General features: G+C 29.4%; 2 protein-coding genes across 7 annotated transcripts in view; both read left to right on the top strand.

The window, feature by feature from the left end:
- Positions 1-3,726, top strand: part of LOC117171838 (uridine phosphorylase 1-like) — a 41,812-nt gene extending 38,086 nt beyond the window's left edge. For all 3 annotated transcript variants that reach the window (XM_033359472.1, XM_033359473.1, XM_033359471.1), the window contains exons 4-6: positions 145-330; positions 441-773; positions 3,136-3,726. In XM_033359472.1, coding sequence (XP_033215363.1) covers positions 145-330; positions 441-773; positions 3,136-3,321 — 705 coding nt within the window. In that variant the 3' untranslated portion in view covers positions 3,322-3,726. The remainder of the gene's footprint in view (positions 1-144; positions 331-440; positions 774-3,135) is intronic.
- A 3,919-nt stretch (positions 3,727-7,645) lies between these two features.
- LOC117171238 (uridine phosphorylase 2-like) overlaps positions 7,646-19,375 on the top strand; it is a 12,216-nt gene continuing 486 nt past the window's right edge. Inside the window, exons 1-6 of one of the 4 annotated variants that reach the window (XM_033358348.1) lie at positions 7,646-7,856; positions 8,265-8,395; positions 9,470-9,514; positions 12,802-12,925; positions 16,620-16,805; positions 16,881-17,213. In XM_033358348.1, the coding sequence (XP_033214239.1) occupies positions 8,364-8,395; positions 9,470-9,514; positions 12,802-12,925; positions 16,620-16,805; positions 16,881-17,213 (720 nt within the window). In that variant the 5' untranslated portion in view covers positions 7,646-7,856; positions 8,265-8,363. Of the gene's footprint in view, positions 7,857-8,264; positions 8,396-8,783; positions 9,011-9,469; positions 9,515-10,095; positions 10,141-12,801; positions 12,926-14,405; positions 14,568-16,619; positions 16,806-16,880; positions 17,214-19,375 lie in introns of those variants that run through there. The other 3 variants (XM_033358344.1, XM_033358345.1, XM_033358346.1) reach the window with 3 other exon arrangements.

Raw genomic sequence — 19,375 nt, 5'->3', positions numbered from 1 at the left:
TTGCATTATTTTAATTAAAGCAAATCAAGTACTATATATATTTTTAAATAAAAATATCATTGTATAGTTTTTGGTAGAAATCAATCATCTGATGTTGATATTATCTAATGTGTATCTTAAATAAGACTTTTAATGGCATTTCAGCACGGAATGGGAATTCCATCGGTTGGAATCCTCCTCCATGAAGTTATCAAGTTGATGTATCACGCAAAGGCCAAGGATCCAGTTTTCTTCAGAATTGGAACCTGCGGCGGAATCGGCTTAGAACCTGGAACTGTGGTTGTTTCAGAGGAAGTAGTCGATGGAATGTTAAACCCATACCTAGAATGTGTGAGCATTGCATATTTTTATTAAAATGTTTCAAATTACTTGAATAAAATGTCTTTGATGTAATTAACAGATCATCCTAATTTATCTAACATAAACTTTTCATATTTCAGCCAGTTTTGGGGAAAGTCATTCGTAGACCAGCGAAACTGGACCGACATTTAGCACGTGAGTTGAAAGCCCTTGCTCATCATGATGATCTGTATGATACAGTAGTTGGAAAAACCATGTGCTGCAGCGACTTTTACGAAGGTCAAGGCCGTTTAGATGGTGCTTTTTGCGATTTTTCGGAATCGGAAAAAATGGAGTACCTTACCAGTATTCATAGCAACAATGTCTTAAATATCGAGATGGAGAGTCTTGCCTTTGCTGCTCTCACACATCATGCTGGAATTAAATCGGCTGTAGTTTGTGTCACAATGCTGGATCGACTCAAAGGCGACCAGGTAATTTTTTCCCCTTAATTCATCACTTTTGAAGTGAAAAATTTGAATTTGAATATCTCCACATTGGGGTATGCAGAAGATTTTGAATTTGCGAAATTTATAAAATTGTCCGTGTAGAGTCAAAAATCACATTTAAAAAGAATAAATGAAATTTTTTTCATGGAATTTATTAATTTATATGTATTAAATTAAATTGACTAGCGTTTCGTTGAATCTGAAAGAAACTTATTGTCCGAAAATTTGTTGCCTGGAATTCTTTAATTTAATGATATTGTAATAAAGACCAGGTCAAAATTGTTTGATGCTGTGGCAAATCATAGTTTATTTAAAGTTGAAAATAAATAAACTAAGAAAAATTAATTTCTTTTTTCAAAAGTAAAGTAGGAAAATCAAAAATCTTAGCAACTTTATAAAAACTGTAGAAACCAAAAAAAAATTGAGAATTTCTTTAGAATGGAACTCAACTTTCTGAATTTCTTTTCCTGATATTCGTAAACAGTGATTTTGAGCCCCTTTTTCACATACTTTAAATATTCATTTCCTGTTTTTCTTAATTTTAGCTGCGAGTGTAGACTTAGCAAAAAAAACCTTTTAATTTATGACGAGATTGCGACAAATCATAATCATGATGACTAAACAAAACCTTCTTCCACAGAAGTGAAAAATAACAAAGAATTAAGAAATCTAAATCTACGTAATCAGAAGAATGACAACAGAAATATTTTTATTTATTTATTCATTCTACATGTATGTCTTTTCAGACTTTTACATTTGTTTCCCCTTTCCCCACTTAAAGCTAAAATATAGTATTTGTGAGTATCAATAAAAATATTATGTTAACAATTTTGTTACTAATAACATGTTAATTTAAATAGAGTTTCAGTCCCCTTAGCACTACTATAACAGTGTCGTATCTTTCTTATGTTCTTAATAATACTTTGGCATAGCATTTAAACAAGAAAGTCTCAAAATCATATTCGGCGCCTATCACCCAAATATCTTCAACATCTATTCCAGCAGTGAAGGAGGCTGATATTCTCATATTGAGGTTGCCCCAGCCTATAAGCCTTTTTTCGCCAGGTTCTAGGGCCTTGAATAATAGATTGAACTTGTAAAACAAAAATAGATATTATTAACTGGGTGTTCGCGGAGCCGGCACAGTATGCGATCGGACCAGTTCAGGGGTGAATACTCCTTGAGATCATTTCAAGATCATTCGTTTCTCCCCCCCCCCCTCCCCTGTCTTTCTGTTATCCCTCTTCTCTTGTCCTCATCAGTTTCTCCCATTCCCTCACATATTTACAAAGTTCTGATACTGGCTTCCGCCCCAAGATTGTCCAGATTGACTGCTTACACCCGCCTTTCCGATGTTACCATAGCGCATTCTTGCCCATATGACTTTGTCCCCCCAGGTTTTGCTCTCGTCTTCCCAGTAGCTATAATCTCTCACCTCCCTGTCAATAAACTTATATCCCGGATTGAAACTGGATTTCTGGATTCTATTGATGTCTATTCTTTTTTCTCTGTCCTTCCCCTTCTTTAGATGCTCCACCAATTTTTCTTCAAACATTTCACTCTCGAAGATTTCATTCCCCATAAGGTCTAACAGTTTTGCGCCCCCTTCCTCTTCTACCGCTGCGAGTAACTCCCTCTCTCTCTCTGCAACCCAAAGGTTGCAAATTCTACCACAAAAAAAGAGAACCCTACGTTTTGCCTCAAAATATAAGCTTTCTTTCCCGCTTTCTTCCCTCCACAAGTAGTAGTTAGGTGTATTTCTAGTGACTCCCATCCCCATTTTAATTATCTTTCCCTGCACCCTTTCCATTTCATCCCTTCTAGTTAGTCCCCAAATTTCCACTCCATAGGTTGCCCCAGATTTCCCTAGTCTATTTAAAACGTAGAGTCTACCTTTAAAGGACCTCAGCTCTGGTCTCATTATTAACCCCCATGCCGCGTTTGTTGCTTGAATTTCCTTCCCTGACATTTTTCTAACGTGATTCCCATAAGTGTTTCTTGAAGAGAACCAGAATCCCAAGTATTTAAAGCTGTTGACTACCTCAATTTTCGTACCGCAAATCATCCACTTCTCCCTGTTTTTTCTCTTGCCTCCCCCCCTGACAACACATATTTAATAAGGATAAAATATTTTTCTATATAAATACTTCTTTAAAGTCCCCTATATTTATACAAATGTTACCTATCTTTCCTCTTGTGTGTGACTATTATTCTGGCATACAAAAGCACGATATCATATCGTGATTTTGTATGCCGTAATTATATTGTGAATTCAAAAGCCACGATATATAATTTTTTTCAATTTACACATTTTTATAATTAATTTTCCATAATTCTAATTTTTCAGGTGAATTCTCCGAAAGAAGTTTTGGATGAACTTCAAAAAAGACCTCAAACTTTGATTTCACGATACATAACGAGGCATTTGCAACGAAAGGGTCGTCTAACATCATTAGATGGCCATGGATCTATGTGTGTGAAAAGTCCTCGTCGATTCAAACTCGTGCAGCAAGAATCTGAAAATTACGATTAGACAAAAGCAAAGAAACCTTATATTAGGTTTTTGTTGCTTGAAAACAAAAAAAAGCGAACCTATTGTTGTTCGCTGTGAGAATAATCTATTGACCCTCAGTTAATAAATTATGTGCTTATTTATTTGAAGGAAAACGGATGTAATGCAAGAGATTCGTTTATTTTTGACAGAATGAAAAAAAATAGCTAGACGCTGGATTCAAACTTAAGAGATAATTCTTTTGTTGAAATCAAGGAAAATTTAAAGATTGATTGAGTCTTACAAGTATGAATTATATGAAAGAGTTACATTCTTCAAATTTATCTTTTTATGCTCTCTTGTATTTTAATCAATATTTTTAATGGATAGAATTTCTGAAAATAAAACCAAGAATCCAACAACCAAATTTGGACAACCACCATAAAATGCTCCTATTGCAATTTGAAAAAATGATCCCTTTTTCAAAGAAAATTTTAATAAAATCTTTGCACAAAAATAAAAAAAGAGGACAGAAAAATGAGAAGGCAACCAATCAAATCCCCTTCGTTCTCTTTTTTGTATTTCTTTCGTCTATTACCTTTATTATTATCAAATCAAAATAAAAGAAGATGCATAATATTTACCAATGTTTCGACGAAAGAAATAAAAAAGAGAAGGAATGGCATTTGGTCGGTTTTCTTCTCATTTTTCTTCCATCTTTTTTATTTATGTCCAACGATTTTTTTTAGAAAAAAATCTTTTTTTTCAAAAAGAGATCCCTTTTTTCAAATTTCAATAGAAGCATTTTACGGTGGTTGTCCAAATTTGGTCGTTAGATTCTTCGTTTTATTTTCAGTAATTCTATACTTTAAATTGAGTATTGGACGTTAGATAGGATTTTGAATTTGATTTTAATCTAATTCAAATTTTTAAAATTTTAATTAATATTTTTATCAGTAGCTCTTATCTTTCAACTCTAATTTGTATTCCAGTTTTCTACTGCATCATCGATTTGTTTATATAAAGAATCTCACGCGATCTAATGTTCAAGATGAAAATATATACCTATACAAAATCTTACTCAAACAAAAAAAAATATGAAAAAAATGGCGATTCTCTAGCCGTTTGCCAATTTTCCTACGAAACGAACAGTATTGACCTTTAGCACAATTTTCGTTTACGATACTTTTTTAAGCTCTCATTATTTAATTATAAATACATGCAAAATGGAAATGACCCTAGTGGAGTGGAAAGCACTCCAGTGATAGTATAAGCAAATTAAAGATTGTTACAATCCTGCATGGTTAAATTTACTTCGCGGCGCGACGTGATGTTCAAGTACAAAGCTCCCCCGGGTTTTCTGAACTAGGAGGATGTAGAAAAAAGAAAATGTTGTAAAAAAATGTTCAGAATTCAACAGACCACTCTTGGCTACATATCCACGTTATTGTATTTAAAAATAAATTCTTAAAAGTCGCTCAAACTCTTAAGAAAAACTCCAGTGGGAAAGCAAAAACATTTTGAAAATCTAAGATTTTATGGAAGAATGAAAATTTAAACGAATTATTATCAGATTTTTCTTCTCATGAGGTTCTCTGAATCGACCAAAAATTCCGTTTAATAATACCGAAATTATTCATTCTTGCCTGACTTGTGACGCGTGGAGCGATGATCGATATTAGATAATAATGGAGACTATAATTCTACATCTGTTTACGAATGTTTGCAAAGAGTTCCTTAGCCGTACATTCCATGTAATTTTTATGAACAAAATACATGTTCGTTAAATCTCTGTCGTGTACGTGAAATATTTACTGAAAAAACTGTGAAAAAGCTTTTCGAAAGGCATTTTAACTATTTATTCTAATATCTTGCTATAAGTATAATGTGTATACATGTGATTGGAATGGGAATGCGTTTCAGCCATCGGTTTTTTGTCATATAGTAGTTAATTAGATGAAAACTTTATTAAAAAAGAAATAATGAGTCGAGAACCAGGAAAAAAATTGTGCGAAACTTTCTAAAATGGAAATCTTCAGATGATTTTCTGAAAAAAAACAACAAATTTTTTTGTACAACTTGATCATTTTTTGCACAAAGTTCTGGAATGTTTTGCATTATCGATAGAAATATGGGTGCTGGCAGGAATGTTGAAATGTCACACACATTAGTAAATAAGTAGATGATTTCTTGCGTATTAATAAATACTGCCTGTAGTTTATTGTAGTAATAAAACAGTTAAAATAAAATTGTTCTTTCATTGCGTTTTGGTATTTTTTGTTATTATTATACTTTATTTATGAAGTATTTTACTAGTGTGACATTTAATAATCCTGAAAATTTCTTAAGATTTTTAATGACAATTGTGTACAGAATTTAGAAATTTATTTTTGTTGCATGATTGTTGTTGAATTAAAAAATTATTGTAAACACGGCGCAGTAATCAGAACATGTAATTTCTGAGAAAATGTATATATCACTTTACTGAAATAACATTTAAGGTGCTATTCCAATCACTCTTTTTCGACGTGATATATTTACTATGATTAAAATAATTGAATAAAAGTTTTAATATCAATCTATGCCACTTAAAAATACGTTTAGAAGAAAAATTTAATAAATTTTTTTAATGGTCTTAATTTAAATTTGTCCATTCGCTTTTTTACTAAATAGTTTAACTTTTTAAAGTTATTGTTATTTTATTCGGCCTAAGAAGACTTACCTATAAACAAATGTTAAATAAATAAAAATGAAAGGTTCAATGACTTAACAAAAATTGTTATCTCGTAGGCTTAAATGTTAGTACCTACTAAATCAGAAAAAAATTGACAAATTTATAAGTAAGAAGCTTTAGCTTTATATTCTACATAGATATTCAATCGTAATTTTTTATATAGGTTAAAATGCAACCTAGTTTTTAAACTTTAAATTGAAAACTTGTCACTTTCTAAAATATTTAATTGCATTTCAAATATATAATTTTCTAATGATTTAGGGCCAGCGGTATAAGGGAAATTAAAACTAAAAAGTCCAGAAACAAAATTGTTTTTTCGAGAAGTTGAGCAAAGAATTTCTATTGTATTTTTCGATTATTGGACTTAAAAAATTGTTGGAAAAAGTTCAAAAGCGACATATTTTTTTAATATTCATAAACTGTAGAATATATAGGTAAATGAAAAAGGAAGATATTTTTTGAATTCTTAAAAATTAATATTTTTTCGTTTGGACTTTTTCTCCGTACCTTGCAGATTGAAAGCAAATTTTTTTGCTTTTCAGTAAAACCGTAATTTTATTAATCAAAAAGAAAACGTAAGTTATCTTTATTGTGTAAAAAAATTGTATTACGAAAGAAAAGTGCCCCCTTGAGAAAGCAAAATTTGTTGAACAAATTTTTGGCACCCAAAAACGAAATATAAAAACTGAAAATCATTATATTATTTTTTAAATCCGCCCGCTGCGCTGAATAATTCTAATTTTTCTAAACGTTCCGTTTTACAATTAAAACACAAAAGAGTCGTATTATTTCAAAAATGGTACAAACAAATTTGTTAGATCTTTTTGAAATGAACAATTTTGCACATTTCTCTTCAAAATGGTTACTATCCGCTGGACTATATTATACATTTCCCAAATCCCCAGTCTTTCTATAATTAATTGATTTCTTCCTTTTTTAAACAACGACATATCTGTGATGCGCATTGTTAACGAGTTTAGAATGCATTTGGTACAAGTTTGTCATAACAAATGATTTTTCATTATAATAATTAATGTGATGCACGCCACCGCCTGTACGATAAGTCTTCGATTGAAATACTATATTAAAAGCCTATATAAATATTATAAATAATTAATCACACGTTATAAACAGTATACACCAATCTGTATTAAATAATACTGTTCCATTAAAAGATTACTACGCGTGTTAACTATCAATTGTTAATAATATAAATTCAAACTAATCAAGCACTTAACTTTATCGGTGGATTTGCTACTGTTAAACTTTATAACATAAAAGTTTATTAAAATATTGAGCGATATTACGATATATTGTTGCGATTGCGTTTGCAGCCAAGAGAAATACAGTTTAAAAAATTGAAAATAACTTCTTTACGTCCTTTTATGAGTAAAATGCTAGACTTATGTAAAATGTTGTTGAATGTGAATTACGTTATAAAAGCACAAATAAAAAAACTGCTTGGCAGACACATGAAAGACGAGGTATTTATTTGTAAATACAGTGAAACTCTGAGATAGGGCCCCCTGATCAAGCGTAACCAAGCAAAAGCGTTTACATCCGGAGCGGAACTCTCTCGGGATTGTCCCCAACTACCGCCAGCCCCAAAACCGGCATAGTCTAATGGTCTAATCTAAAGTTTCACTGTATTTTACTTTCTTTCTGTTCTCATGAACAAAATAAAGAAGACTCCGTGGTATCTTTTCCTTCAGGGTTTCAAGGCATATTCTATGGAGCAGTGTTAACTAAAAGGACAGTGCCAAACAAGCAACGGGCAGTATGAAACATCGATTTCGGTCGATATTTAAATTTTTAATAAAATAAGCAAACAATGAATATTAAGGTATGTATTAAATAATATTTTTATTCACTCTTTTTTCTAAGAAAGAGAGATTTATTATAATAATGTACTGAATTTTACGCAAAATATTGTCCAAAATCATCACGGAACATATTGTCAAAACATCTCTGGAAATAGCGATTGACGTAATTCCCGCCCTACTTTCAAAAATGATAAACTCAATGAGTTTAATTACCTTTTTTACATCATACCTTCAGGGTGTCTAAAATAATAAGGCAAACGTGATTTATATAAGTTTATTTCAACAATAATTTTTCTTGCAAGCAAAATTCGAAATTTGCATGCTTGTGGTAGATGTAAGAATGTATTTTTTATTGTTTCAATTCAAAGGAAATTAGCAATTTCTAAAATATAAACTATTAACTGGCGAATTTTAATGTTTGTTTATAGCGATAATATACGACAAAATATTATACTCATAACCATAAATTCAGCGCAGCTGTGTGGATTCAGAAGTGAAAGCTTCTCTTATTATACAGTTTTATTTTAATGTCAGTTGATGTTCTGCAGTCAAGAGGAGAGTAAGTGAATTTCCTGTTTTTCATTGCAAATTTTCAACAGACATTTTGTTTCTGGAAAAATAGGTTTAATATATTTAAAATACAAGACTTAAGTCCTTCGATTTATAGATTGTAACTAAAAGGCCTTGTTCACATTTTCAAATTAAATTTAGTAAATGAACAAAGAAGATTACATTTCTTAATTGCAACACGAAAAACTATACAAATATTTCAAATTTATTTAAAATTACTTTTTATGTTCTTAAAATAGGGAGATAATTTTCTGTAGAGTCTTAAGAGTTGAATCTTGCTAGATAGATATTCGTGATTGTGAGTCAGCATAGGAAACTGTCAGAGCATTTCTTATCTTTGGGGAGTAACCTCATTGTTAAAAGCTTGGGTTTGAAGGAATGCTGTTCTTTCATTTCAGTACCTACTTAGCCTTCAAGTGCATCACCAATGTGATTAAAACTCTTCTTTCTGAGTTTTCAAAGTTTTGATTTTTGAGGAATTGAAGAACTTCAACATAAATCACTTTCTTTTTTATTAGAATTAAAGATCAATAATTTCTAATTTCTGTTTATTTTACGTATTGAGTGATAACAGTGACTGAACAATTGATAAGAAAGTTTAAAGGTATGCAAATCATTTTAAACATGACATTGGAATAAGAAAATTTTACTAAGAAAGAAAATATTATTTTATTCAATAAAGAAATATCGAAATATTTTAAGGTTGAAAATAAAAAACAGTCAACCATTTGAATTTTTGTGTGCAAGTTGCAACCAATGTATATATATATATATATATATATATATATACAGAAGTGAAAATACGTAGAATGCAGTCGATAAGATGAAATAAATCAATATGAATCACATTTTCTTTTAGTTTATTTCATATATTTTTTGACTAATTAATAAAAATACCAAAAGTTATTGATTGGAATGCATTGTTGAATTTTGTCATGAAGGAAAATGTTCAGTTTAAATCAAGATGAAATATACTTCTGATTACTTTACATTCAGATAAGCATAAGGTATAATTACATAATGTTAATATGATATATTTAAATAAAAAGGAACTCTCTTTTAGTGAAATGTCGGTTACAGTTTGTGGACAGGACGAAAATGTTGAAAGGTAAGAAAAATTCTACACAATAAGCTAAAGCTGCACTAAAAATAAATGCAAAATTTTCATTCATATTTAGGTCCTCTAAGTTTAAATTTGTTCTCAAATTACATATAAGAGCTAAGGTTCTGTAATCACGGTATGCTTGAAATGACTTTAACTAAAAAGAGCTCCAAAACGGGATTTTATCGTTGATTTGAATAATGTGGACCTCCCTGAGTAATTCCCAGTGAAACTGGAAATAATCGATCGGGCCGTTTTTTATTTTGGGCCCTTATGGTAGGCCCCAACTGAGTTTACTTGGCTAAATTAAGAATTTTCATTTTTTTTCAATAATTATCTTGAGTAATTTTGTTCTTTTTAAGACAAAATTAGGCCTAAGATACTCGCTAGAATGATATTATAGCCTCTTAAAAGTATCGAATTCAAGTTCTACAGCAAATCGACTGTTCAAAAGTTTGGACTGCTTTGCGTTACATTAAAAGTAATTTGTACATGTAAACTGTGTTACTTAGCAACAGATTGTTATGTTACTTAGCAACGGATTCTTAATAACAATATTGCCCACATTTTTTCAGTTGACTTCACGATGTCCAACGTAAAAGATAGTCCGGCAACTCACGATGAAAATCGCAGTAAGATCTGTTTATTTTGTTGTAAAAAAAGGTCGTAACAGTGCTTTTAAAAATGTACTCTCTAAATCTGAATCAGTGAAATTTCACGGATTGTCAGTAAAATTTCACTGATTCGAATAGCTTGAAATGGATCACTGACAATAAGTGAAAGGTTACTTATTGAATGAGTGAAATTATCACTTTTGAGGGTTTGCAGCACTGCACCATGTCAATTTAGGAATCATAATAAATTAATATTTTATTACATTCAATCAAAGAATCATAGCAAAAAATTAAAACCCATAAATACGATTAAATATTAAAAAATGTGAAAAGTTTCGATGCCTTAAAATGTCAAAGAACCTTACATATTCCTTTAATTTCAATATTGGACTGTCATGTAAAAACCCGTTAAGTAAGTACTTCCTATACGAGTTAGAGTAAATTTATCTCGTAGTTAATTTAGCAGAATTACAGCTCGAAAATTAAAAAACTTATTTCATTAAGGAATTCTTCTTGATACTTAAGTAAAAGAGTAACAACAACGCTTAACTTGATAATGTAGAGGTTATGCCTCACATGATTTACTCTATGCTGTTACTGAACTGATTAGTGAATGAGTCCGAAACCACAGATTATTTAGTGGAATGTCTAACAACAAAAGCTTACCGAACGGACTTTGTAGCACGTGTTTAAATAAGCTCTATCAATAAAAAAAACTAATAAGAAACTATTAGAAGTGCCTAAATTATCTTTTAATTACAACAGTATTAACACTTGATCTGTGAGCAAATCATTGTTTAAGTGCTTAATATGCCAGCTGGATCGAAAAACCCATGATAATTTGAAATTTCTATCAAAATAAATCATCTCAAAATGGCATTGTGTCTAAAATAATGAAAAATAATTTGAAAGGTCAATATGAAAATGTTTCGAATGATCATTTTTTCTATACTATATTCCATACTTTATCGTTTTTATCATTTATTTTACACAGGTAAACTTGCTGAAAATAACCTTCAAAGTTCGGTTAGTCAATGATGTGAAAATTGCTTTTGCATAGTAGCTAAAGGTAGGTCACATAATTGCAATTTGTCAACACGTGTTAAAAATGTTGAAGCATTGATATCAAAATCGCCTTTAAATTTTAAAATTAGATTATTTTATCGACATTAAAAGAGACAGAGTCTAAAGGATCTGATTCAATCCAAAAATCCATGTCCATAAATCAACTCCATTGTAAACCATTAAAGATTGATGTTAATCCAAAAAAATTAAAAGAGAATGCAGTAATAAAATCAAGTGACTGGAAAAAAATACAATCGAGGTTTAGCCTTTCACAAAACGTTTCGGTCGGAATCGCATCAATGGTTCGTGTTGCAATGAAGAACAGAAAAATAATTGAACCTTATCTAAAGCAAAATCTTTCCACTGAAATTCACTCATTAGATAACATATTTTATGTAAAAAAATGTTATTTTAAATCTACTATAAAGAATAAAACTGTTGATATAAAAAACCAGCCGTGTATTGCAATAACTTGCGCGTCTGAATTTTGAGTATTTGAAAGTGAAACGTAATGTTACCAGGGCTCGTTTAAAATTTGGTATCGACGGTGGAGTAGGATCCTTGAAAATCTGTGGAAAATTATTAGATAAATTAGATCGATTGTGAAATGTTTCCCTTATAGGATGTTTGAAATTTTTGAAAACTTCCCATGACTTTAAATAAGTTGTAAATTCCTGTTTCAGTAATAATTTAAATCCTGAATTTGAAAAGTACGTTCGTTTACGCCTAAGGTGCACTGTGTTTTTACACATGTTAAAAAATTTTGCGAAAAACATAAAGTAGGATTAGGTATATTTAGTGAACAAGCGTTTGAATCTGTACATTTTGAACTTAACTCTGTATGGAAAAAGATCAAGTTCGTCCAACACATTGCGACTATGATAAGTATCTGTTACGAGCAGTTTGTGAGTTTAATGGTCTTCATGTGTAATTAGTTTTTTAATAAATTTATTTTATCCTATGTATATATTAAAGTCAGTGATTTTAATGTAAAATGTAAATAAATATTACTGACAAGTAATATAAAATTTTGAACTTCGTATTATTTGTACAAACTCTTAAAAAAATTTGTTTCATATTATTCGTTTTTTTGTATTAGAAGTTTTTATTTTTCATACATATTGTAGCACAGTTTGATCAGCAAAGCTATTTAAAACTGTCTTATCCTAATGAGTTGAAGATAAATAGAAAATTCAACCAGAAAACAAAAATTTTCGCTTATGGCTTCAATTATAGCTTTGGCATCGTCTTAAAGCAACTATAATATATTGTAGCAAGTAATTTTAGTATAATTTTGTGTTGAAAAGAACAAGATTATTAAAAAAAAAGTCAAAAAAATAATGAAAATTCATGCTCTACTCAAGTAAACGCAGTTGGGGCCCACTATAAGGGCCCAAAATAAAAAACGGCATGATCGATTAATTTCATTCTTGTTGAGAATTACTGAGGGAGGTCCACATTATTAAAATCAGCGATTAAACCCCGTTTCGGAGCCCATTTTATTTAAAGTCATTTCAAGCAGACCATTTAATGCGAATAAAAATTTTGTTTCCTAAGACAATAATTTAATAATATTATTATAAATGGATTTGAACTGGTATTGAATTATTATAGATGTCAAGATGGCTTAGTGAAGCTTAAAAATGCCGAGGTTGAGCAAATGAGCAAGGATATTTTATACCACCTTGGATTTGACACTAATTCTGATGATTTGGAGAAATTATTTGGGGATGTGAAGGTACAGAAAAAAAGATAAATTCCCTTTCTAAAAATTCTATTGGAAATTCTTTTTTTTACAAAATATTGCATTATCATCCCCTAGTTTCGTGAGATTACATGAGAAGAAGATGCCCTGCAATTTTTAGGCCAATCTAATAATATGTAGAGGCTTTACAGAAGCCTGCACTGTTAAACATTTTTGGAATTCTACAACACTTGTACAATACAAGCGTGAGATAAAATTGCAAACATGGTATGGTTAGGATGAAAATGCAACACTTGTATTGTAAGTGTTGTAAATCTTGATATTACCGCCAAGAATTCTAACAAATACTTAGATTTCATGAATTCCTTGAATGGCATGAATTCCGTAAATTCTTTGAATTTCGAAAATTGCATTAATGCCATGAATTCTTCGAATTCCATGAATCTCATGCATTCTTTGAATTCCGTGAAATCCTTCTGTTTCTGTGAAATCCTTGACTTCCATGAATTCCTTGAATTCTACGAATGCCATTAATTCTGTGAATGTCACGAATTCTTTAAATACAACAAATTCCACGAATTCTTTAAATTCCATAAATCCCACGAATTCTTTAAATTCCATGAATTCCACGAATTCCTTAAATTCCATGAATTACATGAAACAGTGGGGCATTTTTCGAAGTAACTTAAATGGGGAAAATTGATAAATCTTCTAATTGAGATAACTTTATAAAAATGTTAATAAATCGAACGCCCGAGTGGTAGCTTTTGAAAAAGCGAATAAAATTTTATTACATCACCCTGAGAGTGGTAGATTCTGGCAGAATAAAAAAAGTGGTCGTGTGTGAAATTCAAATTTATGCGAAAATTTAATATGGCTGCGATCAAAATTTTCGAAAAAAATTTATATTTTTATATTTTCCCATTCAATACTTAAAACTTAGTTAAAATACTTTTTGTATTAAAAGGTAAATAATAATGTGTACAACGCAAAATTTTATAAAATTACAAAATGGCGACTGACACAATTTCAAAAGAATCGGATTTGCTTGTGATTTCTTATGTATTTTTGTGAAAAATTTATTATCAAAGTTATTTTATCGGTAGGAATAATCTAGGGATGCATAAATATTACAAGTCTGAAAAATGAATGTCAACGATATTATCAAAAAGATAGTTAAAATTGGTTCATCATTTCGTTTTATAATCAAATCTATGAACGAAAAATAAATTTGTAAAATAAAATACAAACATGTGAAAAAATGGCGATTTATACAATTATTAAAATTATAAAATACTCACGAATCCAGAGGATGTGTGTCTAACTTTTAAAATATTTGAAAATATCGGCCACGCCAGTTATTATAATGGGTGAACTATATTTTAATTAAATTGGAAATAATTTATTTTTTACAAAAAGTATTTATTCGCTTGTCTCGTTTTGCAGAACAATTTAAAAATTGAAAATCCATAATCTTTTAAAAATAAATTAATTTTTCTTATCAATATTGCAGTTTGTTTGCACAGGAGGAACTGATTTTCGCATGAGAGAATTCGCTTATTATATTGAAAAAGAACTTGCTGATCTGCTAGATAGAGGAACGACTGTAATCGACTATTCTAAAAGATCACATCGATATGGCATGTATAAAGTGGGCCCAGTACTCTCTGTCAGTGTGAGTTATCCATATCTTATAGATGAAGATGCAGATATTATTATTAAATATTTGTGTTACAAAGTGCTGACAATAATTTAAGCAACTAAAACTAAAAAATTATGATAAAATTTTTATACAATTATATCCGAGGTACAGATTTTTTGTTTCAAACATTTTTTTCACACATTTTTTTCTGCAAGCGATAGTTTCCGAGAAAATTAATGATACATCAATTTTCTTGAAAAAAAAATTCCGTTAAAATTATGTTATTGTTCTTGAGTAGATAAAAATAATTTAAAATATACAGTTTTTAATCCTTTTTTTAGAATTATTACGTTTTAACAGGCAATCTGTTTGAACGTGCTCATTTTTAAAGATTTCCAAATTTAAATTGCATAATGTTGTAGGCTACTACTTTAAACTTGTACAATATTAAATATTATAATTAAAATAGTTTCTATTTTTAAATACTTTAAGGAATTCTTATTAAGAATTAGAAAAAGGGAAAAAATAAATTCGATTATTTTCGAAGTATAAGGGTACTTTTTTTAATAAAAGGAAATCTTAGGTTTTTTCTGTTTTAATACATTTTATTTAAGAAATCGATAAACATTATAAATTTTTTAATACCATTTGAAAGAATTTAGTTATCCCTATAGTTTCGAAAGGTTTTTTATGCCCTTTTCATTGAACGTAACAATTTTTTATTAATATTAAGAAAGCATTCAAATAAAACATAGACTACCGAACAATTATTTTCACAAATATATAATAATACGTCAATTTTTTAACATGAAATATTTAAAAGAAAAAATGAAAGCTTTTTATAACAAAGAAAAACCACCCTAATCTTGAAAGTAGTTCGATTCATTTTTGATCTTCCTTTTTAAAGATCAATTGTTTTTTTTTAGATAATGAATTTGACTAATGAAAAGTGTGTACCCTATGTAATTATTTTTTCTGCAAAACAGTTCAAAAGTTACGGATTTTGATTTAACATTTTTCAATTTTTCAGGTTTCTAATTTTTAATTGAAGATTATTTAAAGAAAAGACGTTTAAATTCAAAACGTTTTAGATTAAAGAATTATAAATTAAGAGATTTAAAAAGAAACAGATCTAAATTGAAGCGAAAATGAAAAAATATTAAAAATAAAAAACTCCATTCTTCAATTCAGAAAAAAATAAAAACCACAATTTCCTCCTTCCAAGCTCAATAAAAATGTTAAAGATTGAAATGGATTGGAATCTTAATTTAAATTGATTGGGAAGGTGTTTCCACTAAAAACTTTACAAATTACAGTATTCACGTCAGACTCATTCATCACACAAACAGATGATAGCTGAGAAATACTGTCCCGTAATTTTATTTTTGTATACAGGAATCTGTCTAATCACTTTGAATGTAACTTGGTACTAAATGATATGGTTCTTATTAATAATGAAATTAAAGTTTTTTCGTTTAATTTTTCTTAATTTTTAGAAGTTTCCAATTTTTGACATAATTTCACAATGTTGTAGTATAAAATTTTATTATTAAAAGTATCAGGGCAATTTCACTATTAAATCATTCAAGGCTTTCAAAATTTCATATGAAAGCCTTGATATAGATACAACATTTTTTTAAAAGGATTTGCAATTAAACAATGTTGAATTTAATACCTCCAGGCTAAATAAATTTATGAACATTTTATACTTTTGGCCAGCTTTTCGCAATTTAGTCCCACCGTGCCATACTCAGAAAACTGCGAAAAAAATAATCGTGTTAAATAAAATCGTTTGATTTAAAACGTTTTTAATTCGAGATTGCTATTGTTTGAAAAAAAGCTTTCTAATTAATGCTTAAAAATTCGGTTACTAATGGATTTTTAAATCGTTATATTGTCAATTTTAGGATATTAAAGTCAAAAGACGTGTAAGCGCACTTTGCGCGAGTGAATTTCCTGATACTTATGGATAATATTTTAATTAATTGTGAAAAAAACTGATAGGCTCACAATTCTCGAGGATAACCTACTACGATATTAATAATAAAGTTTATTGTTAAATAATTTTAAATATTTTTATTTCAGCATGGCATTGGCGTACCATCACTCAGCATTTTGCTTGTGGAAATTATCAAATTGTTGTATCATGCAAAAGCAAAGAATCCTGTAATTTTTAGAATTGGTAGTAGTGGTGGTATTGATGTAGAACCAGGAACTGTGGTAATCACAAATGGGGCAGTTGACGAATTAATGAGACCTTTCTTTGAAATTGTAAGTATTCAGACAATAAATTCAACTTTGTATAATTATACCATTTTGCATAATTACCAATTTGCTTTCTTTTAGCCAATTTGCGGGAAACTGGTTCGCAGACCCTCAGAATTCGATCAAAATTTAGCGATTGAATTAAAAGCTCTAGCCCTTCCTGAGGATAATTTTCAAACCAAAGTGGGTAAAACGATGTGTGCTACTGATTTTTACGAAGGACAGGGTCGTCGAGATGGAGCTTTCTGTTGCTTTACGGAAGCTGAGAGAATAGGATATCTCGATAAATTGAAAAACCATGGTGTCCTTAATATTGAGATGGAGTGCGTTTGTTTTGGAGCTCTTACTCATTTCGCTGGAATCAAATCCGGTATAGTCTGTGTGGCATTATTAAATCGCTATAATGGTGACCAGGTAATACATCGACATTTTTCTTTTCCGTAAAGTTGTGTCTAGTCGTCCCGAAAAATTAGGGATTTGGAGAAGGGGTTATTTGACTGTTCATCCCGAATTTTAGGATGACGAGACACTTCGTTTACGCACATTATTCGTATAATTGAAAAGGTCTGAGTTTGCATGAAAATAATTTTGTTAAATTTCCAAATATGTCAAGATCGATTTTAAGGGATTTTTAAAGAACATTAGAAATTAAATAAATTTAAATGAAATTTCAAAGAATTCCTAGCGATTCGAAACATTTCAAGGAATTTCAGAAGATTGAAAAGATTTCAATGCATTTCAAACAATTCAACCAGATTTAAGCGATTTATAGGATCTCTAATTATTTAAAAGGATTTGAAAGATTTTAAGCTATTTCAACCAAATTTTAAAGAATTTAACGAGATTGAGAAAATGGCAAGGGATTTCAATAAATGTTGTAGGATTTCTACTAATTTCAAGCTTGATTTTGTGAGACTTCTAAAGAACATTGGAAATTAAATAAATTTAAATGAAATTCCAAGGAATTTTAAAAGACTATTTCGTTTTCAAAAGATTTCAATGGATTTTAAAGTATTTCAACGAATTTCTACAGCACTTAGGAAATAAAATAAATATTATTTTAAGGGTTTTCTATGGATTTCAAAAATCCTAAGAGATTTTGAAGAATTTAATTTGAATTTAATAATTTCATTCTTAACTGGCACTACGGGTTTATATTCAAACGCTAAAACAAAGGGCATATAATAAAAAAAATGAAATACGTAATTTCAATTTTTTCAATAAAAAACTCCTTTCATCTCAAATTTATAACTTTTTTAAAGCTTACACTATTAAATTTACTTTTGTGTAAAAGTGCGTCACTATAAGAGTAAGCAGTTCAATTTTGGTGCAAAAATTATAAAAATTGACGAAGATACCTAATTTTGTGTGAAAAATGGCATTTTTAACTTTTTCGGCCAATTTTAATTTTGTAAGCAATTTTATTTTATTTTATATCTATTTGTAAACTATTAGCTCTTAATTTTAAAGAGTTACACGGAATGCAGGAATCTTTACAGCCTGAAAAATACATTCTCTGGTGGTAGTAGGCACTCAAAGTTGTTGATGGGTCCATCTGACCCATTGTGCCCTTTACGTTTCATACAGGAAGTGTGCCTATCAAGGTTTAATTAATTTAATGTAAAAACAAAAAAGAATTTCAAGAGAGTTCGAAAATCGCAAGGGATTTCTAAGAATTTTTTAGGATTTCCAAGGATTTTAAGTTCGATTTGGAAAGATTTTATGCAGAACTTTGAAAAATTAATGAAACAGAATATTATTTTCAGGAATTCTTAGTGATTCCAAACATTTCAACATGGATTCTAAAGGATTTCAATGGATTTTAAAGTTTGAGAATAAAATATGTATTATTTTAAGGGATTTCTACGTATTTCGAAAATTTCAAAGATTATAAAGGAACTTACATAATTTCAAGGAAATTAACAGCTTTCATGTCATATTAAAAGATTCCAAAGATTTCAAGAGTTTCAAGGGACTTAAACAGTGTTCTTTCGAAAACTTTCAGGAATAAGTTTAGTTTAATTCATATATAAAAACTGAAATGATATCTACTTATTATATGGATTTTTACGATTTCTAAACATTTTAATGGATTTTAAGAGACTTTAACCATTTCCTAGAGAACTTTAGGGAATAAAATAAATTTTATTTCAAGGGATTTTCACGGATTTCAATTGTTTCAAGGGATATGAAACAAATAATAAACTTATAAAGGATTTCAAACATACTAGGTAATTTAAATGTTACCAATCCATTTCAATAACAGATTTAAAAAAATTGCAATGTATGTCCAAGAATTTCCCAGGGTATCAAGTGTTCTTAATGAAATTCCAAGCGATTTTAAACCTCTATTGGGAATTTATAGATTTTCGTTGTGAAAGATTTATTTGTGTAGAATCGTTGTTTGTTAACTTTCTAATGAGATTATGAGCAGTCTAAAAAGCGTTACTTTGTAGTTTGTTTACTTTTTACATTCATTCCTTTAATATTTGTGTATAAATTTATTTGAATGCTGATAGTCGTTTTCTTTCCTTTATAACAATTAATAAGGAAAGAAAATTATATATATATATATC

This window comes from Belonocnema kinseyi, chromosome 4 (assembly GCF_010883055.1).
Source record: "Belonocnema kinseyi isolate 2016_QV_RU_SX_M_011 chromosome 4, B_treatae_v1, whole genome shotgun sequence".
NCBI classification, from domain to species: domain Eukaryota; kingdom Metazoa; phylum Arthropoda; class Insecta; order Hymenoptera; family Cynipidae; genus Belonocnema; species Belonocnema kinseyi.
The sequence above is the reverse complement of the archived record's forward strand: the minus strand, read 5'-3'. Positions and strand labels throughout refer to the sequence as shown.